The sequence below is a fragment of the Vulpes lagopus genome, chromosome 2 (assembly GCF_018345385.1).
Source record: "Vulpes lagopus strain Blue_001 chromosome 2, ASM1834538v1, whole genome shotgun sequence".
In the NCBI taxonomy this organism is placed as follows: Eukaryota; Metazoa; Chordata; class Mammalia; order Carnivora; family Canidae; genus Vulpes; species Vulpes lagopus.
Genome location: NC_054825.1, coordinates 68,412,319 through 68,434,454, shown reverse-complemented (window position 1 = coordinate 68,434,454; position 22,136 = coordinate 68,412,319). Strand labels below are relative to the sequence as shown.

General features: G+C 35.1%; 1 protein-coding gene across 1 annotated transcript in view; it reads right to left on the bottom strand.

The window, feature by feature from the left end:
- Nucleotides 1-4,838, bottom strand: part of LOC121477394 (14-3-3 protein zeta/delta-like) — a 111,733-nt gene extending 106,895 nt beyond the window's left edge. Inside the window, 3 exon segments of the mRNA XM_041731653.1 lie at nucleotides 762-842; nucleotides 2,264-2,304; nucleotides 4,701-4,838. Of these exon segments, the coding sequence (XP_041587587.1) occupies nucleotides 762-842; nucleotides 2,264-2,304; nucleotides 4,701-4,838 (260 nt within the window).
- Between the last annotated feature and the right edge of the window lie 17,298 nt (nucleotides 4,839-22,136).

The following is a 22,136-nucleotide window of genomic DNA, read 5'->3' as shown; positions in this document are numbered from 1 at the left end:
AACCACATTATTAGACTGAAATATCTAGTTTTCAACAACAATATCAAAAGGCATACAGATAAGTAGGAAAGTATAGCTCATTCAAAAGGGAAAAAAATTATAACAAGATAAACTATTCCCAAAGATCTGATGGTAAATCTACTACACAAAAATTTTAATAGAACTTTCTTCAAGATGCTCAAAGAACAGAAGGAATACCTGGAGAGAATTAAGAAAACACACTGGTGATAAGCTATATGTTGGCAAATTGAACTCCAATTAAAAAAAAAATGAAGGCACAAAATGGAAATAACTATAAAGAGATAGAAAACACAAAAAGAAACCAAAAAGAAATTTTGAAGCTGAAAAGTATAAATGAAATTTAAAAATTTACTGGAAAGTCAAAGACATATTTAAATAGACAGAAGAAAGAATCTATTTATTTGATGTAATAGGATGATGGAAAGTACTGAATCTGAGGAACAGAAAGAAAAAAGATAGAAGAAAAGTGAACAAAGCATAGGCATCTCTGGAATACCATCCAGTGGACCACGTTGTGCATAAAGTTATAGGAATTCACAAGGAGGAAAGACAAAGAGAGTACTTAAAGAAATAATGGATGAAAATTCCCAAATTTGATGAAAAACATGAATACCAACATCCAAGGAACTCAAGAAATCCTAAGTAGGATAAACTCAAAGAGACCCACACTAAGACATATATTCAAACAATCGAAAGACAGAATTCTGAAAGCAGCAAGAGAGAGGCAACTTATCACATACAAGAGCTCCTCAGCAGGAGTAGCAGATTTCTCATCAGAAACTTTGGAGTCCAGAAGAAAGTGGGTTGATATATCCAACGTGCTAAAAGAAAAAATAACCCTGTTACACCACGAATCCTAAATCTGGCAAAAATATCCTTCAAAAGTGAGGGAGAAATTAAGACATTCCCAGATTTAAAAAAGGCTGAGAGTTTCTTACCACTAGAGCTTCCTTGCAAGAAATGCTACAGGAATCCTTCAGTTTGAAATGTAAAGATATTGGACAGTAGCTCAAGAACATATGAAGAAATAAAGATTTTGGTAAAGATAAATACATAGACAATTATAAAAGCCACTTATTAACAATGGTATAAGTTCACTTTTTGTTTTCTATATGATTTAAGAGATCTAAATCTCTTAAAGTTATTTAAGAAGTATACTCAAATAACACATTTTAGAAATGTATATATATATTTTTAAAACAACTATTAGTTTAAAGCTAGTATTATTGTAACTTTGGTTTGAAACTTCACATTTGGGGTCCCTGGGTGGTGCAGCGGTTTAGCGCCTGCCTTTGGCCCAGGGCGCGATCCTGGAGACCCGGGATCAAATCCCACGTCGGGCTCCTGGTGCATGGAGCCTGCTTCTGTCTCTGCCTATGTCTCTGCCTCTCTCTCTCTCTCTCTGTGTGACTATCATAAATATATAATGATTAAAAAAAACAACTTTGAAACTTCACATTTTATTTTCCATACAATTTAACAGGTTAATGCATTAAAAAAATTACTCATTTATGTTTGGGGGCAAACAGGTATAAAGATGTAATTCTGTTACATAACAACTAAAAGGGGTGGGATGGAGTTGTTAATGAGTTTTTGTACGTTACTGAAGTTAAGCTAGTATGAATTCAAATTAGACTGTTACAACTTTAGGATGTTAAATGCAGTCCCCATGGTAACCACAAAAATATAGCTAAAGAATGTACACAAAAAGAAATGACTTTGCTGTACCAAAAGTGGGAGAATATTGACACTGGAATCAGCAATATAAATGCCCAGGTGCTAGGAAGCAGAGAAGTGACAGAACATAAAACAAAGAGGCGCCATGAAGCACAGAGGAAAGATGCATTTCCTAGTATGATGGATGGATTCTCAGAGCTCCAAAAATCCTGTGCACCAAAATATAGCAGGAAGAAACAAAAGAAAACAACAACAACAAAAAAACCTAATTATTTGAGGATCTGGAGCTATCTGAAAGTATGAAGGAGATGGCAGTGTTTTAGACTTCTAGTGATCCTTCCCCCCATTCTCTGTAACCTCTTCACATTAGCATCCCCCAGGGTTCAATTTTTGGTCCTCTTGTATTCAATTTTGACACTCATTCCCTTGATATCCTTAAATATCAACCATACATTCATGGATCCCAAATATATAATTCAAGCCTAGACATCACTTTATGACTCCAGACCCACCTATCCAACTGCATAGCTGATATCTCTATCCATATATCTAACAGGCATCTCACATATGACTTCCATCATTCCCCAAGTCCTGCTGCAAACCCAGCTTAAAAAGAAAAGGGAAAAAATGAAAATGAAAAAGGAATTTAAACACTTCATTACAAAAAATTAAACACAAAAGAAGATAGTAGTACAAGAAATGAGGGACAAATAATCTATAAAGTATACAGAAAAAAATGACAAATTAGGACCTTCCTTATTAATAATTATTTTAAATATAAATTGATTAAATTCTCTAATCAAATGACAGAGATTGGCAGAACATATTTAAAGACATGATCCAGCTGTATGCAGTCTACAATAGATTCACTTTAGATTTAAATACACATATAGGATGACAGAAAAAAAAAAGATATTTCATGAAAATAGTAACCAGTAGCAAGAAGCGATGGCTATACTAATATGAGACAAAATAAACTTTAAAATCCTAAAAGGTTACAAGTGATAAAGAAAGTCATTATATATTAATAAAGAGCACAATACAGCAAGAAGATATGACAGTGTTAAACATTGACACACTTAATAACAGAGTATCAAAATATATGAAGCAAAAACCGACAGAACTTAAGGGAGAAATAGACAGTTCTACAATGATAGTTGGAGACTTCAATACCCCTCTTCTAATAATTCATAGAACAATCAGACAAAAGATAAATAAGGAATCAGAGGACCTGAACAACACAAAAATCAACCAGATATAACTGATATATACAGAATTCTCTACCAAATAACAACAGAATTCACATTCTACTCAAGAGCATATGGCACATTTTACAGAATAGACAATATGTTAGACCACAAATTAAGTCTCAACAGATTTTATAAGATTCAATCCATACAAAGCATCTTCTCCAACCACAGTGGGCTGGAGTTAGAAATTAGTAAGAGAAATAAAACTTGAAAACTCATAAATTAGTGGCAATTAGACAAAATAGTCTTAATTAATGGATTAACAAATCAAAAGGGAAATTGGAAAATACTTAAGAAACCAATGGAGACAAAAATACAACATATCAAAATTTATGGGATACAGTGAAAGTAGTGCAAAAGGAGAAATTCATAGCTATAAATGCTTATATTAAGAAACTAGAAAGATCTCAAATCAACAACCTAACTTATAACTTAAGGAACTAGAGAAAGAAGAATAAACTAAACTCAAAGCTACCGAAAGGAAGGAATATTATATTAAAGATAAAACAGAGAATTAAAGATGATAAATAATATCAACGAAACCAAAAATTGGCTCTCAGAAAAAATTAACAAACCTTCAGCTAGATGAACTAAATGGGGGGGGGGGGGATTCAAATTAATCAGAAATAAAAGTGGGGCATTATTGCAATTTTTAATAAGAAATACATTTGATCTTCATTGACGTTTCTAGCACAAAACTCCTAAAACCCTTGGAAGTTTTTAAGGAATGAGAGCCATAAAACTATCTTTTGTTAAGTTAATAAGGTGACTTTTGGGACAATGGCTGATTGTCAGTGGAGCCAGTCATGTGATTGGAGGTTAGCATGTTCAATTCCACCCTATCCCAACTTCCAGGGGAGCAAAAGGAGCTGGCTCACATCTTAAATGAATCACCTAAAAGAAAGACTGCTAAAATTCTTAATATTCAACTCCAGCAAATGGAGGCCTCCAAACAAACAAACAAACAAAACCCGAAAACAGGGTCTCTGCTATTATAAGGAAGCCAGAACGTTTGAGGAAAAAAAAGACTGTTACCAACCTAAGTATTCCAGGTGCCTTCTAGCCAGCCTTTCCAATGTTCTTGTAATTCCCAATGACGGGACTCTGAGGAATTACAAGGGCTCTTCACAATCTTCCCTCTTAATTGCCTTGGAGAAACAACTCTCCAGATTGGAAATGAATCTCTCTCTGCCCTTATTGACACCAGAGCTATCCTCTTGGTGCTCAACCCCAATGCTGTAAATCAACTCCCGCCTAAAATGGTTCAGTGGGGGGTCTCCAATAAACATCAACAGGTTCCTGTCTCTGAACCTATTCCTTTTTGTTGAGGCCCTTTAAGAGACAGCCACTCTTTTCTACCTATTCATTTATGGTCTGAGATTTCTTAGAAAAATTTGCTGGAATTTCTTTCTCCCAAAAAGGGGAAATAACTCCAAAACTTACCAGTAGTAATCAAAATCTCCAACCATGTGAATTAAATGACCCTTTGGCATCTTTCATTTGCACCATCTCTGATGGCATTACAACTAAGTCTGGGAACACTGATCATTTGTCCCTATTGGATCAGCTACCATCCTCTTTATAGGAAAAACCTTCAACTGATATTGGCAGAATCCACAGTGTACCTCCCATCAAGATTCAAATGGATCCCTCAAAACTTTCCCCTCCTAGAATTAATCCATACCATATTGAAGATACCATTCAATACCATATGAAGAAACCATTCAAGGCATCAAGCCCATAATAAATTACAAGGTTCAAGGCCTCATTATCTCCTGCACTTTTTCCCGTAATACCCCGATTTAACCTGTGAGAAAACCCAATGGCCAAAGATGGAGGTTTGTCCAGGACCTCGAAGTGATAAATAACATTGTTATCCCTTGGCATCATGTTGTTCCTAATCCCCATATATTATTAATATCCATTTTTGCTGAAAGCAAATTTTTCAATGTAATTGATCAATACAGCAAATTTTTTAATATTCCAATTGATAAAGACAGCCAGCATCTTTTTGTTTTCACTTGGGCAGAATAATAATACACCAGAACGATAATACTTTGGAGTTTCACAGAGTCCTTTTTGCTTTTCACAAACCCTAAAGGCAGATTTGGATGGTATAAACTTTTCTGCAGGCTCTACTTTGTTACAATACGAAGATGATTTGCCTCTCTGCTCCCCTTCTCAAACCACTCTACCGGTAGACATTATCCATCTATTCTAACTTCTGACATTGAAAGGACAAAAAGTCTCCAAAGAAAAATTGCAGTTTGCTCAAATTCAGGTTTGATACTTAGGAGTGATCTCAGAACAAGGACTACATTTGAATCCAGATGGGTTTCATAGCAACCTGAATTTCCCAAAACCTAATATTAAGCACCAATTATTAGGTTTTCTTAGACTAGCTGGCTACTGTCAAAAAAGGATTCCAAACGTCTCTTATGGCTTAACCTCTATATGCTTTACTAAAAAATGACAAAACTGACACTTATTGGAAGATTGGGATGGCATAACTTTTGGGAACGAGACTCTGTGGCACAGGGATATTCCCTCTTGCCCCAGAGTCTTTCCTGCCACTGCCCTTTTAATTAGGGCCACTGTAGAAATAATGATGGGAAACCCTTTGAACATCTTTGTGCCACATGCAGTAGAATCCTCCTTAATTCTCATCACCTAATTTCAGTCATCTCTCCTCTTAGGAAATTATCTTGTCAACTACTCCTGAGATCACTCTTTCTTGCTGCAATAATCTCACCCCTGCTGTTCTTCTCCTCTCTTTCATAAATGAAACCCCTCATGATTGCTTAATACTGGCAGATCACCTTTTGACACCTTGTGAGAATTTATAGAAAATTCCTTTAAACACTGCAGTTTTTTCCTGGTTTACTGATGGTTCTTATTTAAAGGATAAAAATGGTAAATATATTGGGTATTTTATTGCAACTCCTTTGAAGTCATTAAGACAGCACCTCTATCCTTGTCTACTTCAATCAAACAGGCTGAGCTATATGTCCTTACTCAGGCTTGGGCTTAGCCATGGGTAAAACTGCAAATATTTGTACCAATAATCAGTATGCCTTTGGAGTAGCCCATGATTTTGGAATGGTATGGCAAGAGCAAGGTTTCCTTACCTCCAATGAGAATACAATTTAAAATGGCTCTCATGTCAAAAATTTATTAGATGCCATACTTTTGCTGGTTGTTTTATTACTAAGTTTACTATCAGGCATTCTGGACTCAAACCCCTGGAGGTCAAAGGAAACCACCTCACTCATATTTCTGTCAAAAATGCTATTTTCAAGGAAACCAATCACCAAAATCTATCATGGTCCATAGAGATGTTCTCTGAAATAATTATCATTATCATCATCAAATAAAAATTGACCAGAAATGCCCGTCAGCTGGCCCCAGAAAGAGAAAAACAATATTAGAAATCCAATAATCATGGCACCTGGGTGGCTCAGCGGTTGAGCATATGCCTTTGGCTCAGGGTGTGATCCCAGGGTCCTGGGATTGAGTCCTTCATCAGGCTCCCTACTTGGAGCCTGCTTCTCCCTCTGCCTATGGCTCTGACTCTTTCTGTGTGTCTCTCATGAATAAATAAAATTTTAAAAAATAAAAGAAATCCAATAATCATTGGTTTGGTAGAGAATTCTGGTTCTGGACACATAACGATCTAGTTCTACCAAAAATTCTAAAATTCCCACTACTTACATTGTATATGAATTAAACAACAGGTCTACTGACAAAACTATAGGATTCATGAACCAATATTGGTCGGGAAATATTAATAAGGCCACAAAGAGTACCTACCTCATGCATCCCTCCTGTCTGAAGTGCAATCCAGGAAAACCTGCTCAAACTGCTCCCACTTTGAACTGACCAGTGTACTATCTGAGGTTTGCCATATGGGTTTCATATAGCTTCCCCAATCTCATGGATATAAATACGTTCATTCATGGTCTGTATAAGCTTTCCCTTGTAGATAGGCACTACTTCTTCTGGGGCTAAAATTCTGTCACAAAGGATTATCCCTCCAGGTGGAATCCCTTCCAAACTTCACAGTGACTTGCAAACCCATTTCACTAATCAGGTGCTTCAACAAGTCTGTGCTGTTTGGCTGGTTTTACAACACTTTTATTGTGCACATCATCCTCAACTCTCAGAGTTTGTCAAACACACTAATGGCACTATTAAAGCTGAACTGGCAAAATATACAGAGACCCTCCAAATACATTAGCTAAAAAGTATTGCCATTGGTTCTACTAAATCTCAGATCTACCCCCTTTGAACTCATAGGCTCTCATTCATTAAGACAATCATAGAGTGCCCAATGTACTTGATCCCACTTCCATTGACCAATGGTCAAGAAAAAGAGATACACTTCAATATTGCAAAGACCTAATTGTTTCTATTCAAAATAGGTATGCTTTAGTAGAGCAATCTTTTACAGTGTACTCCCAGGAGATGAAGACCTTAAGCATCACACCTTGCAACCCAAAGATTTCATCTAATGGAAAGACATATCTAGAAAGATTCTCTTCAACCTCACTGGAAAGGCTCCTAGCAGTTTCTCCTCACTAACCCTTTGCCACCAAACTCCAGGGAATAGCTTTTTGTATTCATGTGCTAACTGCTAAAGGAAACACCAAATCGGGACTTGACCTGGACACCATCTGGTGATCTAAAAGTGAAGATTTCACAGAATTAAAGCAGATAACATCTAATTAGACAGTTTTTCCAAGATGTCTGGACTAGGCCTGATAAAAGGTTCAGGCTTCACAGAAGTCTTTCTTTTCCATCTGAAATATTAACTGACTCTGGATTTGTATCTACATTCATGGTTTCTGAACTTACAACTTTACAGGCTGTATTACTGATAACACATTTGGTAACAAATAGTTTTGAAATAACTATTTATTATTAGTTTCGATACAGTTTCAAAACATTTTTGAAGTTTTGCTGTTTGCAAGAAATTCATCAGCTATTGCTTCAGGTTTATGCCTGCACTGGATATACTCAAGTGCAGTTAATGCTTTCAGTGTGCTTTTGCAGTATTAACTATTCTACTTTCATGGTCACATTAAGCAGGAACTTCCTAGAGGCATAGATGATTCCAGGTTTGCTCCCATAGGGAGATCTTTTCTCCTCAAAGTCAAATAAGTACCAATAAATATTTTCAGTTGGCTACTTTCAGACCTATGGTCTTGATTCAGAGCCATAATATAATTTGGAATTGTCATGTTACTTTTGATTCTGTACTTGATGCCTCTCAAACCTAAACAAACAAAAATGGTATACCCAATATGGAGATGATTTCCACTGTTTACAATCTTGATAAATATAAACTACTATAAACTTTCTGTCCCTTTTTATTACTTCAATGTGATCTTAGTAGGTTTACAATCTGCACAACTTTCCTCCAAAATGGGACATGACACCAAGGAAAGACCTTCCTGGCCCCAAGAAACAAAAGGCCACTGAATTAAGAAAACATGATTTGATTAGCAATGATTGTGGAGAAAATCTTGATCAAAAAGGAGAAATGTGGGATGCCTGGGTGGCTCAATGGTTGAGTGCCTGCCTTCAGCCCAGGGTGTGATCTTGGAGTCCCGGCATCGAGTACCACATCGGGCTCCCTGCATGGAGCCTGCTTCTCTCTCTCTGCCTGTGTCTCTGCCTTTCTCTGTCTGTGTCTCTCATGAATAAATAAATAAACTCTTTAAAAAGAAGGAGAAATGTGAAAATTAATAAAGGGAAGCCTCAGTATTTTGAAGTCAGGAGGCCAGAGGGGGAGCTTCCATACCATACCACTCAGCGTCAATCATAGGAAGAATAATCAATTACAGACCCTAGGAGGAAAAGATGTACATTGCATCTCCAAAAAGAAATCAACTACCTCAGCAATGTAGCCAATTGGAAACCATCACTACCCTAAACCTTTGCTTCTCTCCAATGGACTTTCATTCTCAACCTCTCTCAATTTCCTCCTTCTTTTCCATAACACAGCATTCCTCCCCTTTGTTTGTGGGACCAGCCTATGGTTTTTGCTATAGCTCAAGTTGCAATTCTCCACTATTCCTGAATAAACTCATTTTTGCTGGTTAAATAACTCACTCTGTTTTTTAAGATCAACAAAGACAACCTAGAGAATGGGTGAAAATATTTGCAAGTCATATATCTCATAAAGGATTAATAACTAGAATTTATAGACAACTCCTAGAACTTGAAAACAACCAATTCAAACATGGGCCAAGGACTTGAGCATCTGTTTCTCCAAATAAGATACACGAATTGCCAATAAGCACACGAAAAGATGCTCAACATCATTAATCATTAGGGAAATGCAAATCAACTATAATGTGATCCCTTAGGGAAATGCAAATCAACTATAATACCACTCACAACCACTAGGATGATGACTATAAAAAAAAAAAAAACAGTAAATAACAAATGTTGGTAAAGATGTAGAGAAATTGGAACCCTTGTACACTGCTAATAGGAATATAAAATGATGCAGCCACTGTGGAAAAGAGTATGAAGTAAGCCAGAGAAATGAGACATTATATCTTTATTTAACTTTTAAAGATTTTATTTATTTATTCATAAGAGACACAGAGAGGCAAAGACATTGGCAGAGGGAGAAGTAGGCTCCCTGCAGGGAGCCCAATGCAGACTCCATCCCAGGACCCCAGGATGATAACCTGAGCCAAAGGCAGATGCTCAACCACTGAGTCCCCCAGATGGCCCTCAATTCTTCCTATTAAAACACTGCTGTAAAAAGAATTCTACTACCTGTATGCATGTGCAATATTTTTCTAGAATGGAAATTAAGCAGAAAAATTAATAGATTGTCATGCTCATCTTAAACTTTAGGAGGTATTGCCATATTGCTCTTCAAAGAGAATATTTAAAAATATTTTGGGGGCACCTGATGGCTCAGTCCATTAAACATCTGCCTTCAGCTCAGGTCATGAGCCCAGGGTCCTGGGATGGAGCCCTTTTTGGGTTTTAGGTTCCCTGCTCAGCAGGGAGTCTGCTTGCTATCTCTCTCAAAAAAATAAATAAAGTCTTTTAAAATATTAATTAATTAATTAAAATTAAAATATTGTTTGCAAGATTCTGACATAACATGGAGGAAAGTAACAATTTTCTTCAGGCATAAATGAAAAAGTCACATTAGTCACACCACTTAATTTGAAATATCTTACCACTTCTTTCAAAATAATTCTGATATACAAAAACTGGGCAAGAAAAGTCAACACCTCAGTTAAAATGTCTTTTGGTACACTTCTAGGAAGCCTTCTAAAGACATAACAGAGGGACTAAACTCCTGAGACCTGCAATACAATAATTTCAGGGCATATCCTCACTAAGGGAACAAAATATATGCTTAAGCAAATTATACACATAATTAAGGAAAGGGAAAATATATATTACGGTCTTTGATGAAAACTGTGTTAATTTTTGACTCAACACATTCACAAATCTAGAAGTAGTCATGCATGTTATATTTTGGAATGTGATAGCTTTTTGAGTTATTGGCTAAGAAAAAGAAGTAAAATTTAATGATCATTAAACAAATGCCACATTTGTTTACCTAACCTTAAAGTTTTAGGCTTATATGAATAGATGGTGAAGATGAAGAGCCAATGGTACCTTCAATGAGTTTAGGAACTGTGATGGTAAAGCATCCCAGAAGCAATGTTTCAGTTATCCTTTGTCCACCAAAATTCTGTAACAAACAATTTGCATATTCTAAGTCCAACTCTATTGACTGCTTCAATGATCTATGACATTTTTCTCTTTTTCTTTTCCTCCTTTCCTTCATCTCTCTTTTTATATTCATTTATCTTAAATATAAATTATTATTTTCAGTTAACTTTTGCGCTTCAGGGTAACTGACACTTTCACAAAACTTATTTTAAAAACGAAGATATAGATATGATATTTCTTTCAGGATAGCTGCATTTCTATATTACATGCATATATTATCAAGTTAGACTTCATTATGGGAAATAAGAAGTTTCAATAAGTTCTAAAAAATTGAAGTCATACAAAATATTATGTTCTGTAGCCATAAAGATAATAAACTAACATTATGAACAGACAATACCCAGAGAATTCCTAAATATTTGGATATTTGAAAACTTCTAAATAATCCATGAGTCAAAGAGGAAGAAGTCTCAGGGGAAGTTTAAAAATATCCTAAACTATGTAAAGATATATATACCAAAAATACACCAAAGTCTGTGGGTTGCAACTAAAGCAGTGTTTAAAGGGCAATTGATAGCATTAAATATTTATATTCAAGGAGCAGAAAGATAGAAAATCACTAACTTACACTTACACCTTAAGATACTTGAAAAAGAAGACAAAACCAGAAGTAAAAAGAAAGAAAAAGAATCAGAGCAGAAATTAAAGCAAACAAAACAAAACAAATAACACAAAACAGATATTAATGAAACCAAAATCTGGATCTTTGGAAAGATGAATGAAATTGTAGACCTCTATCCAACTGATGAGAGAAAAATGACACAATGATTAATACCAGGAATTAAAATGGGTACATCATAGTCCTGCCATAGACATCCAATGGAAAATAAGACAATACTTACTGTGAGCCAATAAATTTGACAACTCATATAAAATGGACCAATGCCTTGAAAAATACAAACTATCAAAACTCTTTTTGGAAGAAATAAATAACATAATGGTTACATATCTAAAGAAATTGAATTTCTATTTAAAATTTTCCAAAAGAGAAAACTGAATGCCCAGGTAATTTCACTGGCAATTCTACCAAACATGTAGAGAAGAAACAGTTCTAATTCTTTACAGTCTCCTCCAGAAAATAGAAGAAAAAGAAATACTTCAGAATTCATTTTGTAAGGCCAGCAATACCCCAATACTAAATTGAACATAGCCACTATAAAGAAGAAAAATATCAATTATATCAATATATAAAAAGAATAATACATTAAGGATAAGGATAAAACATCATGAGCAAGTGGAATTTTCCCAAGAATACAAGTCTTCTTCAACATTCAAAAATCACTGCATGTAGTTTACTACATTAGGTTAAGAATAAAACACATGCTCATGTCAATAGATGCAAAAATATTGACAAAGTATTGCAAAATTCAGCATTTGTTTATAATAAAAACTCCCAGTAAATTATGAATAGAAATTCCTTTAACTAATAAAGGGTATCTGCAAATATCAGCTAATATCATTGGGCTATGATTTATATGAGGTTAAGTTTTCATTTAAAGGGTGAGATACAGGGGCAGCCCGGGTGGCTCAGCGGTTTAGTGCCACCTTCAGTCCAGGGCCTGATCCTGGACACCCGGGATCAAGTCCCACGTCGGGCTCCCTGCATGGAGCCTGCTTCTCCCTCTGCCTGTGTCTCTGCCCCCCACCTCTCTCTGTGTATCTCATGAATAAATAAATAAAATCTTAAATAAACAAACAAACAAATAAAATGTGAGATACAGGGACACCTGGATGGCTCAGTTGGTCAAGCTTCTGCCTTTGCCTCTAGTCATAATCCCAGAGTCCTGGGATCCAGCCCAGCAATCAGTATCAGCATCACAGTCCCTGCTCCATATCCAATTGTTCTAGCACCATCTGTTTTAAAAACAATCATTTCTCCATTGAATGGCCTTTGCAATTTTGTCAAAAACAAATTGACATATTTATGCCAGCCTATTTCTGGCCTCTGTAATCTGCTTCAATATCTATGCACTACATCCTTTCACCAATCCCACACTTAGTTACTATAGTGTAATGATAAATCTTGAAATTGGCTGGTTGGGATCCTCCAACCTCATACCTTTTTTTTTTTTTAATTGTTTTGTTTATTCCATTTCCTTTGCCTTTCCATGTAAATTTCATGATCATTTTGTCAATATCTATAAAAATACTGGGGTATTTTTTCACTGAGATTGAGTTAAAAATATACATCAAATTGGAGAGAATTGACATCTTAATTTTTATCTTCCAATCCATGAATATATCTGAGTATATTTCTCCTATCACAGCATATGCAGTAGAAATTTGATTTATTTTATCAGTGTTTGGGAATATTAGCAAGTTTTATTTGTACTAACCAAACATGAAAACAATCCAAATCCCTATTAACAGGAGAATAGGCAAGCAAATTTGATATTTAGACCATGGAATACTACTCAGATTAAAAAAAAAGGCAAACTATTGATACATACATACACCTGAATTTTAAAAAGAATTACACTGAATGAAAGCAACGAGTGCCAAGAGAGTACATTTTGTATGATTTCATTTATTTAAAATGCTAAAAGGTGCAAGCTAATCAATAGTACAGAAAGCAGACCCATGGCTGCTAGGAGATGGGGTGGAGATAGACAGAAGTAAAGTGGGGGATTTATAAAAGGGCACAGGAAAACGTTTGGCCATAATGAATTTGTTCATACTCTTAATTGTGCTGGTGGTTTCATGGATATATACATAGATCAATACCGATCAAACTTTGCACTTTATTTTTTTTAAGATTTTATTTGTTTATCCATGAGAGAGAGAGAGAGAGAGAGAGAGAGAGGGAGAGAGAGAGAGAGAGAGAGAGGCAGAGAAACAGGCAGAGGGAGAAGCAGGCTCCATGCAAGGAGCCCGATGTGGGACTCCATCCAAGGACTCCAGGATCATGCCCTGAGTCGAAGGCAGACGCTCAACCACTGAGCCACCCAGGCGTCCCAAACTGTACACTTTAAATGCTTGCCTTGTATGGTATGGCAATTATATCTCAATAAAGTTTGTTTAATTAAGTATTGTTAAATTTGGTTCTGGATATTTTTATAATATGCTAATAAGCAGAAAATAACTCCCCCCAAATAATTTGGAGATTTCAGGTAAGCATCAATATATGAAATTTTAATAGCCCTATCAGGAGCAGTCCTTACTCTAAGGTCTGTCTTTTCTAAATACATTCCCATAGCAAAGTAACCACATAATCACACATTTATAACTGAATACTCATCTAAGTTAAAGGGATATTTTTCCCCTGGAAGTCATAAATTGTAATGATATATTGCATTAGGCAATTACAATTTTGAAGAATGGATAGTGTCCCATTCAGAGTGGTTACTTAGGACATTATAATGGCAGTGTCACATTCATCACAGCATATAAGAGACATGACACTTAAATACAATGGAAAGGTCATTAATGTAGAAAGGTTTTAAAACTGTCATCAAATCCATTAGAGTTGATACCAGTGTTTTACATAAAAATTGCCTGCTGTGAGGATAAGGTATCTGAGATCAGATCTTTGAAGAAAATCAAATCAGATACTTGATTGCAGATGGCATAGCTGTTAAAAGGACAGACACAAATATATATGAATAAAAGCGTGATGCATTGAAGGCAGAAATGTCAAGAGAAAAAATTCTTTGAGAAATAGACTGATTCTTTAGGTAGGAGCTAAAATAAAATGGAGACCTGTTTTTCAAAATAGAGCTGAGGATTATCCTTTTTTGTCTATCGTGGAAAATATTCATCAATGTGTTCATATACTCTGGATTCAGCCAAGTAATTCAATCAAGTAAGTTATCAAAGTGACCTTTGTTCTCTTCTTTCTTAAATCTTGACATGGAAAATGTCACTAGGAAGTTATTTAAGCCCTTAGTTTCTCAATGGTAGGCTTCAAAATCAATATCAGGTTTTTCTTTCTGAATTCTGAGAATGACTAAGATGTGTACTCTGGGTACTCTGTACCCAATATAAACAGATTAGTGCACAGTGTACTTTAATTTTTAATAACAAGAATGCTACCAGGAGGACTTATGTTTAATACAAAACTATATACATCTGGTGTTTGGAAATAATGGGCTTTCTGGAGTTCTGGAATAAATCTTCCTAGCTTGGGAGTTATGTACAGTATTAGAAGAATTATTCGGGGATTCTCTAAGGCTACTACATTTCTTGTGCTTAAAAAGTAATAGACATTTTATAGAGAAGCAATTGAAGAGAGAAGAAGAAAGTTTTGCCTAATGGGTTATCGTGATAAGATTTCAATAAATTTATAACAAGGCTGTGATCCAAATTAATTCTTGGGTCATCCCGTCGCCTACTTGGAAATTCATTCAGACCTCTCCTGTGATTAGCATTACAAACCAGAATGAAGGCACCATCCATGAAGAGCTCAAGGATCCTAACTTAAACAGGGAGAATCTAAAGGCCAAACATGTGAAGAAGAAAATATAATAAAATTGCAAAGGAGTGTGCTTAAAAAAAAAAAAAATTCTTGCTTAAAAAAGCAAAGTGGTTGGATTTAAGAAGGCCCAGGCATGGTCCAAAGTTCTTCCCTCTTATTTTTGCATCTTCTCCTCAAAGAAGATTCTGGCAGTAGAGGGGATGGCTCACACAGCGGTCCTCTCAATATACCTACAGCCGTCATACCTTCCTTCAGTCCTATGGTCATCATATTGCCTATGTGGATGTACACTTTATCACCCTAGAGTCTATATTTATACAACATGGTAAACAATATCAGAGGCTTTCTCATTCAGCCACACAGTGCATTAAACTGTCCATTACTGAGGGAAAAGACCATATGTGGTTTTTTCTTTCTTTCTTTCTTCAATTTTACTCCATATCCAGAATATTTCAAATAAGCTGTGTTCATTTTTCTAAAAGGAAAAGTTAAAGTAAACTTTAAAACAGGATGAATTCAAACTCACAGTAAATTTCCAGACATAGACCTGGCAGATAGCTAGTTAAGGGGAAGTTTAAAAGAGACGTTATACATCTTCCATAAGACAATTTGGATACATAATGAAGCAAAAGAAGAAAAGGAATGACCTTCCATCTGATTAATTGCTACAATCTTCCAGTAAACATCTTTAGTTCAGGTCATTGTTTTCTAATTCATTATTTCATGTAAATCAGGAGCTTCTTCACATCCTTTACTTCACATCCCTTTACTTCACATCCCTTTAAAAGAAAAAGGAAATCTTTATGTTAGTTGATAACATTGTTTGTTGCAGGCTATCTATTTGCTTTTGTGTCATTCTTGGGAGCACTCCTACCAGCAGTTGGTATTAGCCCAAGATTATACACTCTAATAAGACAGCAGAATCCTCTTGATAGGTCCACGTTGTGATAACCTTCCTCTTAATTCTGTTTTGTAGTCTTTTTTTTTTTTAAGATTTTATTTATTTATCCATGAGAGACAGAGAGAGAGGCAGAGACATAGGCAGAGGGAGAAGCAGACTCCCCATGGGGAGCCTGATGTGGGACTATTCCAGAACCCCAGGATCACACTCTGAGCTAAGGCAGATGCTCAATAACTGAGCCACCCAGGCATCCTGTCTGTAAGTTATTTTAAACATATGCTACTTTGGGAATGTAATCAGAAACATATACTCCATTCAAACTGTTTTGAATCGACATTTTAGGTTGGGAAATTGCTGTGGGCCATCTATTAGTAACTTATCTTGTTAGCATTACACAATTCTTAGACTCTTGTGGTCATTAGTGATCCCAAATAAGTTATGACCCAACATTATTTTGATTCTGATAGTGAAGTAAGATATAGCTTTTGTTCTGTATTAATGTTTAGTTCATAATATGAAGAGTCCAATTTTGCACACATACATAAGTGTTTGTGTATTCTGGAATAATGGCTTACTCGTAGTTGTATGAGTTTATTTCCTTTTAATTCTCTTATTACTATCCTTTTTTTAAAGATTTTATTTATTTTGAGAGAGAAAGAGGAGTGGTGAGTGGGGGAGGAGGGCTCTTAAGGGGAGAGAGAGAGACAAGCAGATTCCCAGTTGAGCACAAAACCCCCAGGGGCTCGGGGCTTGTTCCCAGAACCCTGAGATCAGGACCTGAGCAGAAACCAAGAGTCACATGCTCAACCAGCTGAGCCGCCCAGGCACTTCTCTTATTACTATCCTTTAATGCCCATTTAAACCATCACCTCTGACTGGCTCGCTGGCACCAAAACCTCAAATGATGCACACATTAATTAGGAATGCAGATTCCTTTAATTTGTTCAATAAAAATACCTTCTAAAAATATAACAAGAAATACAAACTTTCTGTCTTTTATATTCAGCTAAATTTTTCATTAGATCATAGCCATCAGTAAATGTATTCTTCTGCCAAAGCTAAAAATGCTTCTAATTTTAAAGAAAGAAAGGAAGGAAGGAGGGAAGAAAACACACCTGTTTTGGATCCAATTATGAATTGCAGAGAACTATAATTCCTAATTACTAAATAACTACAGAATTCCCATTTAAGTCAACTCAGCTACACTTGAAAATAAACCTAGAATTTAAATGTTATAATTATTTATAATTCATTCTGCTTCTGCACACGAAAATAAGGCTCAATTCGAAAGCAAGCCTAGGGTAGGACATGTGCTTTACAAATCTCTCGGTGTGGTTTTAGCACAGATGACACCAAAGATTGGAAAATTTAGTGGGAGGCAGTTTATTTCCCCTTATGTAAATTAATCTTAATTTTGATAGCTTCCTCACCCGTCTACTCCAAAAGATAATTCTAAACATTTTTTAATGTTACCACTTAAGGCTCTAGAAAACGCCAGTATGAAAGCATATTTAAGGACTTTCTGGACATAAAATAACTACTTAATTTTAATTCATAAGAATGGGTATAATTATATCTCAAAGACAGAAGCAGAGAGCATCTATTACTTGTACATTAATAGAATCAATGACCCAAAGAAATCCAGTGATAATTTCTCAGGCAAAATTCCTGAGGGTAAGACTCTTAGACCTCAAATGCTGTTAATGTTCTCCTGGGAAAGACTAACGGCTCCCAGTATCAATCTTTAATTTCTAGGCATATCCCTCTGGATACTACCAATCAGCTCCCACAATGCAGGCAGCTCTCATGTTGATTTGGAGACAGAAAACATTTCGGTCATTACTTCATGCCATGTATCTTAAAACAACACATATTATAATTGCATCTTTCTTCAAAAAGGCATCTAACTAAACCCAAAACAATATGGACTGCTAGAAAGAATTCTAATGGGAAAAACAAAAACAATGGTCACTTCTTTTTTAACTTGGTTTTGCCAGCCAAGCCTTCTTCCCTATAGGTCTAGACATGTTTATTTACTATTACTTAAAATAAGGTCACAAGTAACCTTGCTGATTATACAAAATTTTCTTCCTCTAAAAATCACTTGATACAGCACATATTCTAACAAAAACGCACATTGTAGGATTGATTTATAAGGGAATATGACAATATTCAGGTGAGGTAGACGGCAAAGTTTAGCATTCCCTTAAGATTCTATGTGTACTTGATGATTTATAATCAGCTGAGTACATCTTACATTAAAACGTGTATGTACATCAATGCCAAAAACATAAATTCCTGTGTTGTGATTTTGCTCAGTTTGTGTGCCTACTTTTTCTGCATTTTTCCATGTAAGTAGTGATGCCTTTAAGTCTGTAAGGAAAGGTATCGAATCCTCAGGCCTGTGGTGGGTATCAGGAAAATCCTAGAAACCCTCACTGGTTTTTGATAAGGATGGGAAAAAAAAAAAAACAAGTTTCTGTTTTCTTTCTGCTGTATAGATCTGGGAGGGAATAGCTCAGTATACACACATCATTCTCCAGCTTTTCTTCTAATGATAAAGAAATTATCCAAACACAGACTTTGGAATTGGCCAAAAGGTATCTGAGTTCTGGTTTTGCCCCCAGCTACATGTGTGACTTTGGGCAAGTCCGTGTTACCTCCTATTAGGATCAGTATAAAAATTTTATCAAATTTTAGTATCAAATCTTAGAGTAAGTGTAATAAGTTGATGAAATAATACATATAAAGACATTAGTAACTGACACAGGACACTCAATAAATGTTATTGTTATCATTATTTCTGTAAGTCATTCATTTCTGTCAACTTTATTATCATAAAATCACCAGTGAGTTTTTATAATGTACATAGTACGCAAGTAGACTAGTATACAATGTCTACAATGTAGACAATAATCATGAAATAAAACATTTCATTATCTTAAAAAGTTCCTACATGTATGTACAGACTTTTGGGAGTTGAATAAAGTTTTGTGGCATCTAATCCAATCTCATTTTATAGATAAGGAAATCAAAGTCCTGTAAAGACAGGAAATCACCTATCTTAGCAGTGTCAAAGTCTATTAAATATCTCAAATCTTCCTTTGGGCTGAATTCTCTTCTGCCTTAACACTGGCTCCAGGAAACCACAAGATTCAAGGGAAGGCTAGTCACTCCAAAGAACTATACAAAGAAATGCAGCAACACAAAGAACCAGGACCAGTGAACATAGGACCAAGGAACAACAAATATTGCCCTCATTTGGAATACAAGCACTGAAGAGGTTACTTGCTCTTTTAATCTGGCAGCACCTACAAAATGTTCTTAAGAGTTGGAGTTCACAGATTTCAATAGTGAATACCCAAAGACAATATATTTAAGGAAAAATGAATGTGTGTGTTAAATAAATAACCTATGAATTTGGGAGTGGGATGGGTTTACAATAGAAAAGACAACATTGTATTGGAAAAACAAGAAAGACTCCACCCACCATAGACACAAAACAAAGATCATATGAGTTTTTTTTATCAAATCTTTTGCTCTTCTTAGGAGGAACTAATGTTTCTTTGTTAGGAGATAGATTTGCTTATCTCATGAGAAGGTTGGGTGACCTTGTTTTCTGGCCCGGATTGGGCTTTTTAAGCCTTGTAGAGAATGCCAGTCAAGATCACAGAATTCCAGCATTGCTAGTACCCTTGTGATAAAAAGGTCTTACACTTCCTATCATCTTTCCTCATCAAAAGCCTGGGTGAAAGAAATGAAATCTCTATATCATAGGTAAATACAGCAACTTTCTAACATTTTATTTATATTCACTAAAATATTTTTTTAAGTTGACATCCGAATTTTTCTCTCATTTTACCTTTAAATAGTTTCAAATATGTATAAGAGCTAGTATTGGGCAGGCCAGGTGGCTCAGCGGTTTAGTGCCACCTTTGGCCCCAGGCGTGGTCCTGGAGACCCGAGATTGAGTCCCACGTCGGACTCCCTGCATGGAGCCGCCTTCTGCCTCTCTCTCTCTCTGTGTCTCTCATGAACAAATAAATTAAAAATCTTTAAAAAGAATAAAAGAGCTAGTGTTTTTTCTAATATTAACATTTAAAAGAAAATTGTTATATGGCTATTTCACATGTTTTCAATGAAATCTAATTATTATGGTGATTTGATGACCACTGTCAACTGTTATGAAAGAAATGAATAAGTTCTTCAAAAATCTACCATCATTGCTTTTTCATCTTATTCTTGTATTTCCACTCTACTTCCCCATATAATCTTATCCTTATAAAATAAATGTAGTGTACAAGAATCTTTTCTAGATAATTCTATACTAAACTGTAGCAAATGTGTACAAATATATTTTTTATAATATTCTATGATCATCTTTGTTGACCAAGGCAAAACAAATGTATTACATATGTTCATACATAATCATTAAGGGCAATAGGTAGAATGTTATTAGGAATGCATTGCCTAATGAAATAGATGATGTATACTCTTGTTTTGTTTCAATTAGTTTGTTATCCTCTTCTAAAATAAAGCAGGTTTCAAGATCAATTATGTTTTTGTTTTTATAGACATATTTATTGAGATAACTTGTTCTCATATAAATATATGGGAATGAAAAGAGTTTTGCTATGGCAAAGAAGCTCAATTCATTGAATTCCTTTCAAGTCATAAGACAAAAATCACATATTGATCACTCATTAAAAATATATCTGTAGTGATCTAATTACTAGATTAGTTCTTCATTCAATTTTATTGAAAGTAAAGAATTAGAAGCCACATGATTGACAAAAAAAATTATTTTCTAGTCATTAGTATCATTTAAATTATTCCTTTGATTAGGCCCTCACCCAGAGGTAATGCACCATATAGATTCCCCTTGTGTGAAATCTATGATTTTCTTTTGTAAGGTGAGAGAAAAGCAATTATGAAAGAGAAATTGGGAAAGGAGAATAGACAGGAAGCTTCTAGCATGATGCATTGACCACTGGCAAATTGTCAGGCACATCAGTTCTAGAAAACTATACATATGGCAATTGAAGATTTGAAAATGGATTTCCTTAAGACGATTCCTGCCTGAGTGCCTAGTGGAAAGTCTTAATGGACTCCCAGGGGAAAGCATATTCCAGCAGGAAGACCACTGGAATAACAAATATAAATCTAATCTTATCTATGAAAGATTTTTCTCTATGTTGCTCTTCAAACCTCTATTAATTTACATCATCAGAAAGCTACATGCTTCCCTAGAACCATCCTCATTGAGATAAAATATAATACTGATTTTTTTAAGGCTAAAACATGAAAAAAAAATCATATACCATTAACTAGGAGCATAATTAACTCAAGACTGCACCTGAGGGCCAATTGGAAAAAAAAAAAAAAGTATTTGAAGAAAGATATGGCATTTTATGTAAGGTAGGTATTGAAAAAAATTTCAGAGTCCTTTCATTAAAGTCTCTTGCAATAAACTCTTAATAGTTATTTGTACTAGGAAATGTTTGTCAATCCTGAGTAATTAATATATTTTATTATATTATATAAAAGAAGATCAGGGAATCTTTTGTGTTTCTACTTTTGTCTTGACTGTTAGGCTGCTGAGAGCCAAATTTAATGTTAAGTCACTGTCAATATTTATTAACTATAAAATATGTTTCCCCTTTTTCTTAGGATTTTACAGATATTTTTTGTATTGCATATCTATAATTTATATAAGCCATAATATTATTTTTTTAATACTTAAGGTACAAAAGGATGGAGAAATTAAAATATAAATAAGTAAAATAGCCACAATCTAGCCATGTAGCTGAGGAGGCTAAAATTTGTTCTTATGACAATTGCTCTCTGTTAGGAAGCTAGTAGTTTAATTTCAAATCATTAGGTATGACTTTCAAATACTTGTCAGATTGCAAGAGATTACTATAACATATATTTATTTATACTGTTGAAGCTGTTCTATAACCTAATAGTGGATCTACACTTGGCAGCCAACAGCTATTGGTTTTTGAATGGACCAGCTGCCAGTATTTCTGACCGGACTTGTGACAACAGGAGTAATCACAGTTAGCAACAGCAATGGTAAAACAAGATCTCATTGCTC